Below are 18,672 nucleotides of genomic sequence, written 5' to 3' on the forward strand. Positions count from 1 at the left end.
AACTGATTTCAGATGATAATTTTTTGTGACATATGAAAATGTAAGAATTATTCATTTCACACCCAGACCAAGACCCACTTTACAAAATACCCTGGTAAGTTCTTTTTCACCCAAGCATGCTTCAGATCAAATATGTGCCAAATCAATCCTTTCATTCCTACAGAAGAAGAAGCACTTTTACCACCCTCAGGCCCCTGTGGTTCCCCTACACCCAAGGATGATTCAGATCTGAATATGGACCAAATCCTAAGGACCAGGTGATCAAAACGAAAATAATGAATTATGAATGACACCCCCCAAGATCCATACGTAATTAATATCGGATTGAAAGAAAAAACATGCAAGTTACAAAATGTAAATCTATATATAGCTATGAGCACTTATCAGAATCACTGAAAAATTTATTTCATCTGTATTATACATCATAAATTTTTGAAGTAATTTACAGCCACTTCAATCTTTAATTTACAGCTATACCTCCATCCTAATTTTACAGCTACTTACGGCATCTTTAATACAGGAAAGCATGAAATAAAAAAAAATAAAAAAGGAATCCTATCTAATATGACTTAACTAAGAACCCTATGCCACACTATAGATAAACTGTACAAGTGAAACTATAATAATAATTGTATGTTTTGCTTTCTGTGGGGTTTATTGATAAAATGCTCTTTAAGAGATATTAATACAGTACTGCATGCACTTAAATTGCAAGGTACTTGAAACATGGGCTGACCATAGACAGAAACATTGATATGAAAGGAAAATGTGATAATCAGACCCAGACTGGAATTAAATTAAAACCATATCTGGGACTGCTGAACTCCACATTCTAAACAATTGATCAAGAGCTGGTAATCCTTTTGTATAACATCTGTACCTCAGTTACATCATCGACTATCTGCTGGTATGTGTTCAATGTACAATTTTAGTCATCTTGGTCAGTCCATGCAGTCGCAGTATTTAACTGTGACTAGTATATGATAGCAAACAACTACTTCCCAAATACATGTCCATGTAGCATACATCATATATATATGTACAATGTATATACTGTACATATAAATACTGGGGTCGGTATATAAAGCCACCATAGCTTTATAGGTTCCAATATTTGTGTTCCTAACTGAATATTCACCCAGAAGAGCTTAAGTTATTGTACAATCAGATAAACCGAATGGGCATGAACATTTTGATGTTGTTAGTATAGGCTAGAGATTCAAATTTATTTTCCAGAAAAAAATAATTTGAAAATATCACTTTAACGAGTTGTGGGGCATAATACATGCATTAACCTAACAAGAGATTCATTAAGGTACATTGATGAAATGGTTAAAGCTCCAATTGATATTTTATCATTACTCATTTATCTCATGATCATACTGTCATATGATTAAAGCTGCACAATTCACTATCACTGAATTTAACAGCTGGCAAGAAGTCATTCATTTCAATTATTTACATTTTTTTCAAATACAGATCTTGGGCAACTAAGATTAAAATTCCGAATAGCTTACATATTGAATTATCTCGTGAATAATTTGAAACATCCCATAAAACAAGTGTTAGAGCACTATGTATATGCTGCCTTTTCTCTAAATACTAGACTAAGAACTTCAACTAGAGTTTGCGTTAATATAATGAATTCCTCTCATATATACATCATACATATAATGAATAAGTAAGATCTGCTATTAAAATGAAAGACTAACAGCTATAATTTTGAAATGAAATGTAAATAGATGTGTAATGAAAACTAGTATACAGAACGAGTGAACAATTTTGATGTACACAAACATAAATAATGATTGCTCCCCTTTACATGACAGGTGCTTGTCACATCGTCGAATTTAATTCACAGATATGGAGAATATACCTTTTCATTTTCTTTCTTATTTCGTAGTCGTTTAAACATGATGAAGCTTTTAAAATGGTAAATATCTTAAAATCAATGCCACAATTAACTTCTCCATCCAGGAATCGGCTCGCCCCCAAAAGTACTGCCCTCCCGGAAGTTGTCACCGGAAGTCAAGGACATCGCGACCTCTGACGAATAAGTTAGGAAACATCTTTCACGCTGGTTGAAGAACATCACCTTTTAAGATGCTTGCCTCGTCTATCATAAAGTATTTGCCCATTTTAAGAGTAAGTTGGCGGTTTGGAGAGTATTATACCTATTTGTTGTGTCACATGTCCATTTCGATATGTTTTAAAGAAACGTGATTGTCACAAAATACTTTGTCGGCGATTGCAGCTTGACAAGCAAATAGATTTCTAACGTTAGTTGAATTTTGTTATAGGGCACCGCTAGGTAAAGTTACATTGACACACGAAGTAAGTGTTCATGGTAACTGCAATTAAACTTGTACTCATTAATGATTTTTAAAAAGCCACAATAAAGTAGTTTAATTGTCAGAATTAGTTCAAAATATTAAATTTATTTTCACAACATGCATGTAATTGTACAGGATTTCGATCCTTTGGCAGTCAGCTCATAAAAGAACTAATAAAAGCTCAGACCACAGTTTCATCTATATCCCTTATCTAGTTTTTAAGCCTTAAAGGATTATGCTTTCCTGTGGAATATTGTAAGTTAAAGAACATTGAAGAAATTGGTTCCAGAACTTCTGTTGACCTTGTAAATTTATATAGTTAAATAAAGTGATTTTAGTTTTCATAATTAAAGTAGTAACAAAACTTTTTTTGTTGAATTGCTGCTTTTGGATACTGTCATACTGGTAGTATTCTATGGAAGACAATAATTTTAAATTATGAACTGATGCAGATGTATCAGTGTCATGACTAGCTACTGCATGTACAAAATGTTGTTGCGGAAAAGTTTTTAACACTAATGACTAAAATTTTGAATTTTTTCAATTACAACAGAAGCAGAGTGTTGACCTCAGTCAATGTGTTCAAATTAAACTATGTGTTAGTTGGCAAAACATCATCCGAAACTGAAAGACTGCTCTTTTAACTCAAACGACAGAGCAAGTCTTGTGGGTTTCTGATGATGGCATGATATATACATATATACGAAACAATAATTCTATTAACATAACAAATTTAATATTATGTTAACTATATATAATGGGAAAGTCCTGCACACAGAAAATGTACATGGACTGGTCTTCACCGTGACGGTCATACTCTATCAAATGGTGATCTGAATTTTTCTGACGTGCATATAGTACAATGTCACTTATGTTGGTTTTTTTTCAGACTAATGCAGTGACATTATATAACATCTATCTTATATAATATTTCATTGAATTATAAGATAATAAACAACAGTAACCTTTTAATTTAAGTTCTTTTAAAAGCGTATTATAATTAGAAAGATTCTGTTATTTAGGCTATATTACACCTACAAAGGGTTGTAGAAAGAAAAACACCATTCTGATTCACAGCTGTTCATTAGAAATTATTTTATTTATTATAGTCTGGAACTGGAGGGCATGTCTATCGATGTTTCGCAGTGTCTCAAAGTAGAAACTACTCCTCCACACGTAAGCTTTGCATTTATTTTGTAATACATTATGTATAATGCATTATGTATCTTCTGCTATGTATATGGGGATTGCCTATATTGTATTTTAATTTTAAAAACTTTTCATTAGGGTCACTTTGTTTGGTTTATTAAATACCTATTTCTGTCATTATTTGGTAATTTGAATTTTCGGTATTTTCAAAATTTTTGATTGGGTTGAAGTGGAATAGTGCGTTAAGCAATAAAAATATTGGTTAGCAATAAAAAGTTGAATTGGTTGCCCATGCAAAAAGAAAAAGACATGGAAAGATTAGGTTGTTGACAAGAATACTTCCCCTTGGTATTTGATATCTAAATTTATTTTAAAATGGTTGATGTGCTTGAAAAAAATATTATCAATAACATTTACACATGGTATTTTTTTCCACAGCCGACAATGACCTGGTAGTAATAGGCTCTGGACCTGGTGGATATGTGGCTGCTATCAAGGCTGCACAGCTTGGAATGAAAGTAAGTTCACCAGCGAATTATGGTCTAGTTTACTGGGTTCAAGCTTTAAGTATAACAGGAAAAAATGTTGCAAAATCTAAGACATTATATATACATGTATGTATAGTGAAATATATGTAGGTATGAACTAGAATGAAATGTAGATTTTATCATTGGTGTAATATTGGTTAAGATTTGACCTTCACTTAATGCCACTGAAAGTTTATGATGGATCTAGGTAATAGCTAAATAAAAGAAAGACTGAAAATCAAATCATTTGGGCAGATAGACAGTGAAATTTTGTATCGCTCTACTGATGGTATAATGAAAGCTTAAAGAACAATTGAGATACAAAAGATTACAGAAGGTATTGAATTAATTTATTAATAGAGATATTACTATTTACAAATGAATATGATTTCTTTGCTTTTATAGACAGTATGTGTGGAGAAAAATGAAACCCTTGGGGGCACCTGTCTCAATGTGGGATGTATTCCATCCAAGGCTTTGCTCAACAACTCACATTTCTATCATATGGCCAAAGGAAAGGATCTCAATGATAGGGGAATTGTTTGTAAGTCAAAGATTTTCAGCTTTCTTTGAATTATAGAAGAGGTACGTGTATTGATTGATTCATTGACTGACGAAATGTGTGATTTGTGAGAAAAAACATCTTGTAGTAGTGTAGGTTTTTTTGTCAACAGTCATATATCATATTGAAAAATGAATATTGGCAAAAGGTCTCAATAGAAGACTAATATTTACTAATTATTTGTTTTAGTCGACAATGTGACATTAGATTTAGAAAAGATGATGGGCCAGAAAGTCAAGGCAGTGTCCGCTCTGACGGGAGGAATTGCTCATCTCTTCAAACAAAACAAAGTTGGTACACTATTTTTTTTTGTCAATTGCCATTAAGTTTGCTTAAAATTGTGAAGTTTATTTATGTCTTAATGAATAGATAAAATATTTTGGTACATTGCTAATGTGGAAGTGAAAAGGTTGAAACTATCATGTTATATGTATTGGGTTGAATTTTTAATTTTTAACAAAACTTTACCAATAACAAAAATAATAGAATGGCATGTTGGTAGATTAATGGTTTTGGTTCAACATTTTGGCTTTACCATTGAATTTTCTTCTGTCATTTCAAGATTTGATGTTTTAGCCAGGTAAGCATTGGTAATTTATGAACATTGAGTTAAAGTAAATCTGTTACTTTTATAAATGTTTTCATACTGAAATGGGTATTTCTGATGCAGATTCGTTGCATATTTTAGGTAACACATGCTAAAGGATTTGGTAGGATATCGGGTCCCAACGAGGTCACAGTAGTGAAGGATGATGGTACAGAAGAAAAGATCTCCACAAAGAATATATTGATAGCTACAGGATCCGAAGTAACACCTTTTCCTGGTATTGACGTAAGTTACTACTGTATAATTATATAAAAAAAGGACTGATCTCTCACTGGAGATTGCTTCATTGTTTACATACAAGGTACAAAATCATATATTTGTTTTCTGTGGAGTTATCTCCCATAATTTTTCTCTCTTTTTTTTTCCAGATTGATGAAGAAACTGTTGTTTCATCCACCGGAGCGTTATCCTTGAATAAGGTCCCTGAGAAGATGGTGGTGATTGGAGCTGGGGTCATTGGTGTAGAACTAGTCAGTATCATTGATACATGTATAGCTGTTTTCTAACATGTGAACATATTAATCAATCCTTGTTGGATTGAACGTATAACACACAAGATATCATATCTTTCTAACACTGATAAAAATTTGATAGAGTAGAGCCAAAAATGAATATAAACTACATCATACAGCTGTTTAGTCATTCTAGGACTCATCAATGATACATAAAGTGTTGATACCCAGGAGTCAAAAGAAGAATCTTTATACATATTACATAAGAATTATAAGATTTGGTTTCCTCTTTTTCTACTTCTACTTCATATTATTTTCATTTTCCGTCTATCTAAATGCTTTATGTAGAAATAAACAGTTCTTCATATGTCCTAATGAAGTAGTCAAGAATTTTGTGCAAATCACTTTTGTGAATCAAATTTTGAAAATTGCAAAATGTTATATATCTTGAGTTTCAAATTTCTTTCAATTTACATTTGATTCCAGGGCTCTGTGTGGCAGAGACTTGGAGCACAGGTTACCTGCATTGAATTTCTTGGCCACGTCGGAGGAATGGGTATAGACATGGAAATATCAAAGAACTTTCAGCGTATTCTACAAAAACAAGGTTTGAAATTCAAACTGGGCACAAAAGTGACAGCAGCTACCAAAGAAAGCGACAACATTAAAGTGGCTATAGAAAATGTAAAATCGGGAAAAACAGAAGAGGTAAGGCAGGGCTGACACCGGTGCTTGCCAATTTAGCCATAGAAATTAAAACTAATTAAATCTGCTAGTAAAACTTCCCTACTGCTATGGAATTAAAAATTGAAATATTTGATGTGCTTTCTTGTATGGATTTTACACCTGACAGAAATACAGTATATGTTAAAAAGTATTTTAAAATGTGTACAAAATCAAGAATCACTGTAAGTTTGATACATACAGTAGCTATATTCTAGAATAGCATGAATGACCTAACAAGCTATTAATACAGAACAATACAGAAATCGTTCTCAACCAATGATATGACTGTTATTAAATTATTTAAGGCCAAGCAAAGTTGTAAATAACCTTGTTTTGTCAGCAAAATGAATTTCAAAGAATTAATTCTACCCCACAGGTAGATTGTGATACGTTACTTGTGTGTATTGGACGACGTCCTTACACAAATAACCTCGGTTTGGATACCGTCGGACTCCAACTGGACAACCGTGGACGAGTGCAGGTTAACACTAGATTTCAGACAGATGTTCCAAGGTCAGTATTTGTAGAAGTTGTCTCTCCTTTTTGAAGATGATTCTACACCCTGTTGGTGGTTATTGTAATCAAAAACGAAATTCTGTCTGAAAATTGTTTTGCTTGCCTCTGCAATGTTGTCAAAAGTTAAATATTTTTGTGTCTATGACTCGGTGTGTTCCAAATGTGCATTAAATGAATGTAGTTTGAATTATAAATGGAATGAAAATTTACAGTATATGTTAATTAGCTATTCTGACTGAGGTATCCTCTTAGAATCAAGTTACAATTAAAGAAGTGTAGCAAGAACAAAATGGGAAACGATGTTATGCCTTTAGACAGAGTTACTCCCATTGAATTATATAAACTATTCATAGCTATAATCTTGGGAGTGCAATGGATATTATTGTCTGGAATATCACAACTTAGCCAGGAAGAAACTACCAGTACTTGAGATATTGTTTATAATCCTAGTTAGTGATGAGGGCCAAACATGCCAGTCCAGAGTTGAAATCATGATGAGTTTGACGCTGTCATAGGTTGAGATAATATACGTTGTATATCATGTTTCAGTATATTTGCCATTGGAGATTGTATTCATGGTCCAATGTTGGCTCATAAGGCTGAAGATGAAGGTAAGTGTCAGCCATGTACTCTAGATATGTAATATTATAGATCACAATGTTTTTATAATTTGATAATGTGAACTTAAATTTAAACCTCTGAAATTTGTGGTATATTTTATTACTCATGTGTTTGATATCTTATTCTTGGTAGGAAAGGCAAAATTACAATATACTTTTACTTAACTTTAAACTAATGTGAAGAAAGGTACCTAAAGGATCAGAGTTCAATTTATTAGTTCCACATGTGTGTAACTTCTTGAATTGGATGATGTCAGAAATCAGACAAAAGAATAACAGACTACGCATGGAAATTTGCCTTTAAAAGGCAAAAAATATTCTGCATATGGAAGTAGTTTTTAAAATTATTAATGGATTTTTCTGCAAATGTATGTTTTCTCATGGCTAAATAAAGTTATCCTTGATCAAAGTCTTAAAAATGAGAATGCTTAGTTTAAATGGTCGTATGGCAGTGATTCCAGCTTTTGCTTCTTACTCTAAAATCCAGAGCCTTTTAATGATGTATAGTTTTCAATTGAGAGGCTATTTTGTTTGTTAAAGGTATAATCTGCGTGGAAGGTATCAATGGAGGAGCAGTACACATCGACTACAACTGTGTTCCGTCAGTCATCTACACTCACCCTGAGGTCGCCTGGGTCGGCAAGACTGAGGAACAGTTAAAGGAGGAGGTATGGCGTTAACGGTGGGGTCAAACATATATACCGTATTTGACCGAATAAGGGCACCTGCCCTAATAAGGGCGCCCCTACCTTTTTTCAAGGAACTAAATCTATGACTGAGTGTCAAAATGGTGTTCAAAAGTAATAATTCATGTGAAAAGTTTTGCTACTTTATGTGTTCATTTTTCTTCAGCAAATTAAGTAACTGGAACACAAGTTTTCGCCACATTTTGTCTATTCCTACAGATGACATGTCAGTGCAAAGAGCACCAGAAACTTATAAACACATACAAATAATAACTTGCCATCTTTATTTGAAGATAAAGTAAAAGACTTCATTCTTGTTGATAAATAACTTTTGCTCAGAACAGAAAGCTTGTAAAAGACATTGTAAATCAATTATTAGGTCAAAGAAAACGATGTCTGATATGATCTGGGAAATCACATGTGTCTATAAATAGAACACAAAAGAGTTCCATTTGAACATAAATGGTGGAACACACAATCTCTGGTCTAAAGATCAGCTGGCATGGTTTACAAGTTTACAGGAATATTCAAGTGATGTTTAAGCTTAATATATGATAATGAATAGATATCTTCATCTGGAATATTTCTATGACTGAATATTTTACCGTTTCCATAGCCTTGGGTATTCTGCTATAAGGTATGGCCTGTTTCATAAAACTTCAGAATAACTAATCTTAATAAGGGCGCCCCTACTGTTAATTACCCGCGCCCTGCGCCCTTATAATATTAGGTCAAATATGGTACCAATGTGACTTTAATATCGGACATTTCAAAAGTAAGAACCAACTTCCTGCTATATGTGCTGTGATTCATCTACTAGGCTTCAGGAGGATTCCTAGTGGTATGCAGGACCTTCTCAAATAAAATCATAAACAAATCGAAAAGAAGAGTAGCAACTCCTGAATACAGGGGTCGTACTCATGAAACCATTCTCATACATGTAATCTGTGCTCAACCTATACTTTTCAAACTATTGCAATCATTAAAATATCTCTGGTGGTAAGTTTGAAAAGGGGCTTACAGTTCAATTGCAGAAAAAAAATTGTTGGAAATACCACTGACCAATACAAAATTAGACTGCCTAAATGTAGCTCAAAACATATCCCACATTAGATTTATAAAGAAAAACAAATACTCTGCCATATACACTGTAGATTTGTATTAATATTATACTAAATCAAGTACTGATACTACCATGTCGCAGTTTGGGAGTCACCATACCTGTGGATATGCCATCGGGAACACATGTAAATTAATCCAGCTAAATTGATACTACAAATTAAATATTGTAAGTTGATTTATATTGTAAGTTGAGGCATACAATTTCTTTTTAAAAACATTGGCAAGTAGATACTTCTATACCATATCTATATAAAAAAATCATGTTAAGAAATCCTAACATGTCTGAGATATCCCTTTAACTAAAAGGTTATGTGTCAACAAAACAGTGACTGTAGGGAGATGAGTAATGTGTTTGTTTTGTTTATAGGGAGTAAACTACAAGGTAGGGAAGTTCCCTCTGGCAGCTAACAGCAGAGCAAAGACAAATGCTGATGCTGAGGGTCTTGTGAAAGTTGTTGCAGACAAAGAGACAGACAGACTGCTGGGAGTTCACTTTATAGGATCTGTAAGTATTTTTTTTAAATTTATGGTCTAATGCTAAATGTCATATTTGGTAAAGTCATATATTAAATTTTCAGTCAACAAATTTTGTGTAAATTCCTGTAGTAGTTGTGATGTTACCAGTGACATTTCATTACCACTATCATAATGCTACATCAATCTGTCAAGAACAAAATCTACAAAATTAAGATTATAGACAAAACTGTTATTACAATGTATCAGTATATCATAATCATTGTAATCAACTGTTTGCCATACAAAAATGACTGACTCCTAAGGATTTAACCTAGAGGTCAGGGCCTCCAAGAAGACCCCACTTGACATGTATTGAAGAACCATGGCCACTATAGAAAACCCAATTCAAAATGTGGTTTGCTATTATGATATTTGAAGTTAACAAACTTCTCCCATCCTTCATATGTATACATTAAACTGTACAATCATGTAACATTTCCTTTTCATAGAAAACTACTTTAATTATTTTTGAAGTCCACTTTATATTCACAAGAAGTTAATAGTTTTAACCTAGCATAATCATAATAAGTTTTGCTGTCCAAGGGCGGCAGCTACTTTAGCTATTTTAATTGTAATACATCCATTATGAATGACATCCCTTTAAATATAATGTACTGTATTTTAGGTTGCTGGAGAATTAATCAACGAGGCTGTATTAGCTATGGAATATGGAGCTTCGTGTGAGGATATTGCACGTGTTTGCCATGCCCATCCGGTAAGTAGTCTTCCTGGTCAGTGATTGTCTGGAACATAGCATTGACAAACATTCAAAACTCATTACAAGATAGTATAAACATAACAAAGTATCACTCTTATTTCTTAAATATTCTCTTTATATATTCTTGTTTATACTTTAGGTTTACTCTTTATGAAGTTTGCTAAATTCATTGTTTTCTTAAATATTCTCTTTATATATTCTTGTTTATACTTTAGCCTAGGTTTACTCTTCATGAAGTTTGCTAAATTCATTGTTTCTGTGTTAATATGTGAAAATGTTATTTGTATAAACTGTTGATAACTCTTTCAAAGTCTTGATTTTGTAAATACAACATCTGGAATAACCTGATTTAAGACAAAATTATTGACTCTGTAATTGTGTAATTAAATATAAAAATAACCATCAGAGTAGCCAACTCCTCTCGTCATGTCAATCTGATATTGGCCATAAAATGCTGAAATTCTGTCTTTGATGTCATGTGTATAGTATGGTGATTATCTCCCTTTGTTTTACAGACGGTAGCAGAAGCCTTAAGAGAGGCTAACTTAGCAGCATACGCAGGAAAGGCCATCAACTTCTGATGAGTGAGAACATGAAATAAAACCAGTGAATTGTGAATGAATTTGCCATCCCAGAAACATTGTGGCCTGTGAAGAAATGACAGCTGATTAAAGATGCATGTGGAACTATTGTAACAACTCCTCAGTGTGTGAGGAGTTAGCTAGACCAGTTACATAAATACAGCCTTTATAATAAACCCACTCATTTTATAGAGATGAATGTTAAGTCCTGAATCTTTACAATTTCATTTTGATTGTGATAAAATCTTACTCTGTGAAATATTGAAGATATTATGCAAATATTGAAGCATATTGAGTGTTTCCATACTGGTAATTTATTTCTCTGCCAAATCTAAAATAAGTTTCAGTGATTATAGTCCTAAAGTATTGCTGGGTATAGGGGCGATTTAAGACTTCTCCAAGATCTGATAAACTTACCGGGTACTAGTGCTATTTGTAGAGATGCGAGTGAGTGGTCTTTCCTTAAGTTATATATATATATCCTGTACAAAGTCGATATTGTACAGGTTAATGTTTATGTGTAAAATGTACAGAGACAAAGATTAAATAATATTGATTTTAATTACTCTTTGTTGTTTATGTATGTTTAAAATCTCAAACTCACTTGATCAAGTTTCAGTGTTGGAAGGGTCTAGGTCACAGCCACTGTTACTCGTTTTAAGGAAACACTTGTCAGTGCTTTCTGGCTTCATTTGTTGAGCAATTTTAATCAAACTTCATACTCATGGCCAGCTTTTATTGTGGATCAGTCAAGGTTGATAACAAGTGGATTTGTATCATTTGTGATGCCTTCTTGAAGACTAATTGAAGAAAATTTGAATATAAAATTTTAACTACCTTGCTTTGATGTTTATTGCAATTGATTATAAATATACTCCGTCCTTTATAAAAATATATATCTGACAAGACAAGCAAATTTAAAGCCCCCTACCTGATGTGAAAATTATATGCCAAGAATGCATAAATGATCAGTTTGTAATGAAAAAAAGGAGACCCCATACCACAAGTTTGTGTGGAAGAAATCGAGCATGCAAAATGTTTTCATTGATAGTGATATGACCAAATGTCAAAATGTAGACTAGAGTGACCCAATTTTGATACACGACACATCACTTCCCCAAGGTGAACCCATACTCAAAGTATGAAGTTCTGATGTCAAGTGGTGTGGGAGATAGAGCACAGACAAAATTTTATCTTTTGATGTAGGTCAAAGGTCAAAATGACCTACTTTTGATACATGACACAATGCCTCACCAAGGTGAACCAATATCCCACATACAAAGTCCCCGTGGCGACGAGTAGTATAGAATATGGAGCCTTGACAAGACACAGTGGAAGATGGACGGACACAATGCAAAACTAGTGTATAGTTCCCGCAAAGTAGTTATTAATAAGTGCTGAAATGTCAAACATCAAATAATATATCTTCAACTTGTTCAATCACATACTGTTAGTGTGAAAAAGTAGAGTCTACCTGCTGGTATTTATCTTGACCATCTCAAACCAAAGAGATTTTAATGCCCCCGCCATGAAATTGCTTTAATTGGAGGAGGGGATATAGTGTTACGCCCCGTCCCAATTCAATGTAATTAGCTAATCGCGAGAACTGCTGACATGATCCTCAAGAAACTCTTTTCCAGGTGTCAAGTGGCAGCAGGGGCATTTATGTTTCAGTCTTTTACTAGTGTTTCCTGTTTCATTACAAAACTAAGCATTTATTAGAATGATAATACACAAAACAAATATTATGGAACATTAAAAACAAGAGGCCCAGAGGGCCTGTATCGCTCACCAGGTTTCATGAGATATGAAACAAGAATGATGCTTAAGTATATTTGTCGCTGTCAAATTTCCTTTTCACAGAAAACTACTTTAATTATTTTTGAAGTCCACTTTATATTCACAAGAAGTTAATAGTTTTAACCTAGCATAATCATAATAAGTTTTGCTGTCCAAGGGCGGCAGCTACTTTAGCTATTTTAATTGTAATACATCCATTATGAATGACATCTCTTTAAATATTATGTACTGTGTTTTAGGTTGCTGGAGAATTAATCAACGAGGCTGTATTAGCTATGGAATATGGAGCTTCATGTGAGGATATTGCCCGTGTTTGCCATGCCCATCCGGTAAGTAGTCTTCCTGGTCAATGGTTGTCTGGAACATAGCATTGACAATTATTCAAAACTCATTACAAGATATTATAAACATAACAAAGTATCACTCTTATTTCTTAAATATTCTTTTTATATATTCTTGTTTATACTTTAGGTTTACTTTTCATGAAGTTTGCTAAATTCATTGTTTCTGTGTTAATATGTGAAAATGTTATTTGTATAAACTGTTGATAACTCTTTTCAAAGTCTTGATTTTGTAAATACAACATCTGGAATAACCTGTTTTAAGACAAAATGATTGACTCTGTAATTGTGTAATTAAATATAAAAATAACCATCAGAGTAGCCAACTCCTCTCGTCATGTCAATCCGATATTGGCCATAAAATGCTGAAATTCTGTCTTTGTTGTGTGTAGTATGGTGATTATCTCCCTTTGTTTTACAGACGGTAGCAGAAGCCTTAAGAGAGGCTAACTTAGCAGCATACGCAGGAAAGGCCATCAACTTCTGATGAACATTTAATAAAACCAGTGAATTGTGAATGAATTTGCCATCCCAAAAACATTGTGGCCTGTGAAGAAATGACAGCTGATTAAAGATGCATGTGGAACTATTGTAACAACTCTTCAGTGTGTGAGGAGTTAGCTAGACCAGTTACATAAATACAGCCTTTATAATAAACCCACTTATTTTATAGAGATGAATGTTAAGTCCTGAATCTTTACAATTTCATTTTGATTGTGATAAAATCTTACTCTGTGAAATATTGAAGATGTTATGCAAATATTGAAGCATATTGAGTGTTTCCATACTGGTAATTTATTTCTCTGCCAAATCTAAAATAAGTTTCAGTGATTATAGTCCTAAAGTATTGCTGGGTATAGGGGCGATTTAAGACTTCTCCAAGATCTGATAAACTTACCGGGTACTAGTGCTATTTGTAGAGATGCGAGTGAGTGATCTTTCCTTAAGTTATATATATATATCCTGTACAAAGTCGATATTGTACAGGTTAATGTTTATGTGTAATATGTACAGAGAAAAAGATTAAATAATATTGATTTTAATTACTCTTTGTTGTTTATGTATGTTTAAGTTGTCCGACAATATTGTATGTCTCAAACTCACTTGATCAAGTTTCAGTGTTGGAAGGGTCTAGGTCACAGCCACTGTTACACTTTTAAGAAAACACTTGTCAGTGCTCTTTGGCTTCATTTGTTGAGCAATTTTAATCAAACTTCATACTCATGGCCAGCTTTTATTGTGGATCAGTCAAGATTGATAACAAGTGGATTTGTATCATTTGTGATGCCGCCTTGAAGACTAATTGAAGAAAATTTGAATATAAAATTTTAACTACCTTGCTTTGATGTTTATTGCAATTGATTATGAATATACTCCGTCCTTTATAAAAATATATATCTGACAAGACCAGCAATGTAAAGCCCCCTAAGCTACCGGATGTGAAAATTATATGCCAAGAAAGCATAAATGATCAGTTTGTAATGAAAAGTTTGTGTGGAAGAAATCGAGCATGCAAATTGTTTTCATTGATAGTGATATGACCAAATGTCAAAATGTAGACTAGAGTGACCCAATTTTGATACACGACGCATCACTTCCCCAAGCTTAAAATAAGGTGAACCCATACCCAAAGTATGAAGTTCTGATGTCAAGTGGTGTGGGAGATAGAGCACAGACAACATTTTATCTTTTGATGTAGGTCAAAGGTCAAAATGACCTACTTTTGATACATGACACAATGCCTCACCAAGGTGAACCAATATCCCACATACCAAGTCCCCGTGGCGACGAGTAGTATAGAATATGGAGCCTTGACAAGACACAGTGGAAGACGGACGGACACAATGCAAAACTAGTGTATAGTTCCCGCAAAGTAGTTATTAATAAGTGCTGAAATGTCAAACATCAAATAATATATCTTCAGCTTGTTCAATCACATACTGTTAGTGTGAAAAACCACCTGCTGGTATTTATCTTGACCATCTCAAACCAAAGAGATTTTAATGCCCCCGCCATGAAATTGCTTTAATTGGAGGAGGGGATATAGTGTTACGCCCCGTCCCAATTCAATGTAATTAGCTAATCGCGAGAACTGCTGACATGATCCTCAAGAAACTCTTTCCAGGTGTCAAGTGGCAGCAGGGGCATTTATGTTTCAGTCTTTTAATAGTGTTTCCTGTTTCATTACAAAACTAAGCATTTATTAGAATGATAATACACAAAACAAATATTATGGAACATTAAAAAAAAGGGTGAAGAAAAAAAACAGGACAACAGATTAATTTTGGCTAGTATTTTTTTTATTTTTGTTTATTATGAAAATAATTTTGGTATTAAATAATTTTAGATGATCCATCAAAGTGGTTAATACTGCAGTAAAAACCATCAAGCACATATAATATCTTTATATTAGACTATAATGTTATATTTACAGCCATGATTTCTTGGTGTCGCATCACAAAAATGACTTTATCAACAATGAACATGTACGAAATGACAAAACAATTTTTACATATTGAAATCATATCACAATCATGACTAAGGATACATATATAACTGTACACTTAATGAGATATTCTGCACAAGTAAGAGAATTTCTGGCCTTTCTGTACCTTCAAGTACTAAATATAGCGCACTGGGAGGATCTTGATCTGATCAAGTCACTGGATCAAAGATTTTCTGAAGAAATTTCGAGGTAATATTAAGTCTGAACGCTGTTCACTTTAAAACATTTGCCGAAAATTTTCACACCGTTCAGCTAATAACATGTAAACCTGTTGTGATGCAATCAGGGCCACACGTATGTTTGAAAATCGATCTATTGAAAGAATTTCTACAAATTAAATGTCTTATGTGTGTTTATATGGTATACTTAGGCTAGGGATTTCATCGGAACACATTGTCAGGTAAATGATTTTAATTTGTTTAATTTGTTGGTTTTTTTATCAAAAACATGATATGAAATCCTACCTTGTGGGAGAATATCCCTTTAATTAGACTGGATGAACTCGTCACCATAAATTATAATTATGTTAATTCTCAGAAGAATTCTGTGACTTTTTATGCTTAATTTTGATCAACATGATCTATAATCCAAGATCATTTTCAGAATATATTTTACATAACAGAATAAGAAATATACTTTCTAAAACTTAAGCGCGGATACCATAAATATATCAAATGATTCTGTGACAATACACGCAAACCAAAGAGAAAATCACAGAACACTCTAGATTTACAATATCACAAACATGAAAAAATACACACACCCTTTAAATAATTCTTAACAAATGCATTATTTTGCATAATCATAGTTATTTCATCTGTAACAGTTTTAAAATTTCCATAAAACTTTTTGTTTTGTCAACATATTCTAATAAATAACAAATCTATTAAATAAATGATGTTTACATTTGATAATATGAAAAGGTTATATGCACTATTAGCTAATGCGATGAGAATGGACAATTATGAACAATGTTCTGCATGTAGTATTCTATTACACTATGTAAAGTGACAAATTAACATCCGATCATTTAAAAAATAACTACAAATTCCTATAATTACTTTTGATTGTCTTGTGAAAGTCAACAGCTTTAAGTTGTACATGTACTATAAATGTAACAAACATATAAGATGAAAAATACATTTTTTTAGGAAATAAATTGTTCTACAATTACTGAACCCATCTATAAATAGAATATACATATACAACATCAGTAGCATTAATTTTGTAATAAGTTTCTGACAACACTTGTATACCATGTTTTCATCAAAATTGGAATTTTATTACAATTACACTTGTCTTAAAAAGAAAAATGTTACTTAAGGTAAAATCTATTGATAACAGTTTGCAAGAATATTTTGTTTTATTAACAACTAGCCATTCCAAATGATGGCCAGGAAAAACATTAATTTAGAATTATATAACCTGAACTTTGAACTCTTACTGAATACTGTGACCTTGAACTTTTGACTTGTAAAGGGTAGGGTATATATATAAATGCATATGGTCCACACAGTAGTCTTGTTACCCTGTTTGCTTGACCTTTCACACCATTTGACCTTGACAATATTAATACTTATTGGATCAAAAGTTAACACCAGAAAAATCAGATAAGCTACAAATGTATCCTGATGTCACTGGTAGAGTATTAATTAGAAACTCAATCAACCTCTGCAGAAAAGCTACATGTAGGACTAGCTGTCCAATAAAATGCCTCATAAATATACACAACCATATGCTAACATATCACACGGGTACAAAAAACAGGTTTTAAAAACATTTCCATGAAAACGATGTGCAAGATCATAACACATCACATGAAACTTCAATTAGTATTAAATTTTCTCTTTTGAATTTTTAAATCAACATACCCGGTAATTATTGGTTCAATTTTAGGGGTTCTTAAAAAATAGTTTCTAGCCATAACAACTGTAGTTTGTGTTTGCTACTGTAGCACTATAATTAATATATTTTTATTACATTCATCTACATTCTGTGATAGCTCAGTCAGTTACAGCGTCAGCCTAAATAACCTAAGATGAAGATTGTAGTAGCACAATTCGTTGCTACCCTACCCCAGGCGGTTTGTGTTTCTCGGGAAGCTGAGATTTGGAGCAGTCAAAGCTGAGTCCTTGGGCAGAACACTTCACTCTCATTGCTCTGGATAGCATGCAACGGGCCTCGAATGTTGCTCAGTGAGGAAGTCACCAGCTACTACAACTGATTAAAATGACCCTTGTTGTCCACAGGCCAATAGAACCAACAAGAAAACAACAAATCAGTCACAGGCTACCTTCAAGTTGGTACTTTGAAAATCAATCACCTGTTTCAAAACTAGTAGATCTAATAGTTGCAAGGTATTTGAAGAAATTGAAACTGGTCGACTAGTAAGCTTTTCCTGAGATTTTCCAATGTTTAAAATATGTTTATAAATATTTGCATAGTAAGAAGTTCCACAGAATGCCCTCTGGTAGCCACAAATTGAACATTACAACTGCATGCATTCATTACTTCGGAAGTGGAATATTCTCCATATCATCAGTATTAACAAATCTGGGATACCTGTAACTTGCACAATAATATCAATTGTAACTGCTAAACATTCATTTCTGATAAGATTGGCTAGATAGTACATATACATAGACAAAGTATAGCACAAATGATGCTTTTTCACCGCGGGCCGCGGTGGCCGAGTGGTTAAGGTGTACCGACACTTTATCACTAGCCCTCCACCTCTGGGTTGCGAGTTCGAAACCTACATGGGGCAGTTGCCAGGTACTGACCGTAGGCCGGTGGTTTTTCTCCGGGTACTCCGGCTTTCCTCCACCTCCAAAACCTGGCACGTCCTTAAATGACCCTGGCTGTTAATAGGACGTTAAACAAAAACAAATGGAACAAACCAAGCTTTTT

At 33.3% G+C, this 18,672-nt stretch overlaps 3 protein-coding genes across 7 annotated transcripts in view; 1 reads left to right on the forward strand and 2 right to left on the reverse strand.

Moving 5' to 3' along the window:
• LOC117330593 (early endosome antigen 1-like) overlaps positions 1 to 2,015 on the reverse strand; it is a 35,146-nt gene extending 33,131 nt beyond the window's left edge. For all 3 annotated transcript variants that reach the window (XM_033889007.1, XM_033889008.1, XM_033889006.1), the window contains exon 1: positions 1,877 to 2,015. In XM_033889007.1, coding sequence (XP_033744898.1) covers positions 1,877 to 1,915 — 39 coding nt within the window. In that variant the 5' untranslated portion in view covers positions 1,916 to 2,015. The remainder of the gene's footprint in view (positions 1 to 1,876) is intronic.
• Positions 2,015 to 14,299, forward strand: LOC117330595 (dihydrolipoyl dehydrogenase, mitochondrial-like). 3 transcript variants are annotated; one of them, XM_033889013.1, is made up of 15 exons: positions 2,015 to 2,145; positions 3,443 to 3,509; positions 3,921 to 4,000; positions 4,415 to 4,553; positions 4,761 to 4,861; positions 5,260 to 5,403; positions 5,547 to 5,648; positions 6,117 to 6,338; positions 6,733 to 6,869; positions 7,422 to 7,483; positions 8,033 to 8,160; positions 9,668 to 9,805; positions 10,442 to 10,531; positions 11,050 to 11,126; positions 13,749 to 14,299. In XM_033889013.1, exons 1-14 carry the CDS (start codon positions 2,104 to 2,106, stop codon positions 11,113 to 11,115), a joined length of 1,518 nt encoding a protein of 505 aa, XP_033744904.1. In that variant the 5' UTR covers positions 2,015 to 2,103; the 3' UTR covers positions 11,116 to 11,126; positions 13,749 to 14,299. The 3 variants fall into 3 exon arrangements, with proteins under 3 accessions (XP_033744904.1, XP_033744905.1, XP_033744903.1); XM_033889014.1 differs by lacking the exons at positions 10,442 to 10,531; positions 11,050 to 11,126 and adding an exon at positions 13,155 to 13,244 and having other exon boundaries at positions 13,678 to 14,299; XM_033889012.1 differs by lacking the exon at positions 13,749 to 14,299 and having other exon boundaries at positions 11,050 to 11,522.
• Positions 14,300 to 15,534: 1,235 nt separating this feature from the next.
• Positions 15,535 to 18,672, reverse strand: part of LOC117330594 (receptor-like kinase LIP2) — a 33,036-nt gene continuing 29,898 nt past the window's right edge. Inside the window, exon 13 of the transcript XR_004533368.1 lies at positions 15,535 to 18,495. The gene's annotated coding sequence lies outside the window, so the exon portion shown is untranslated. The remainder of the gene's footprint in view (positions 18,496 to 18,672) is intronic.

Source organism: Pecten maximus, chromosome 7, assembly GCF_902652985.1.
Source record: "Pecten maximus chromosome 7, xPecMax1.1, whole genome shotgun sequence".
NCBI classification, from domain to species: Eukaryota; Metazoa; Mollusca; class Bivalvia; order Pectinida; family Pectinidae; genus Pecten; species Pecten maximus.

Excerpts from the sequence above, each read along its gene's own strand:
- LOC117330595 (XM_033889013.1), top strand. The coding sequence starts at position 2,104 with ATGCTTGCCTCGTCTATCATAAAGTATTTGCCCATTTTAAGA. Across the intron at positions 7,484-8,032 it reads TCATAAGGCTGAAGATGAAG|GTATAATCTGCGTGGAAGGT; the intron begins GTAAGTGTCAGC and ends TGTTTGTTAAAG. Across the intron at positions 9,806-10,441 it reads GAGTTCACTTTATAGGATCT|GTTGCTGGAGAATTAATCAA; the intron begins GTAAGTATTTTT and ends ACTGTATTTTAG.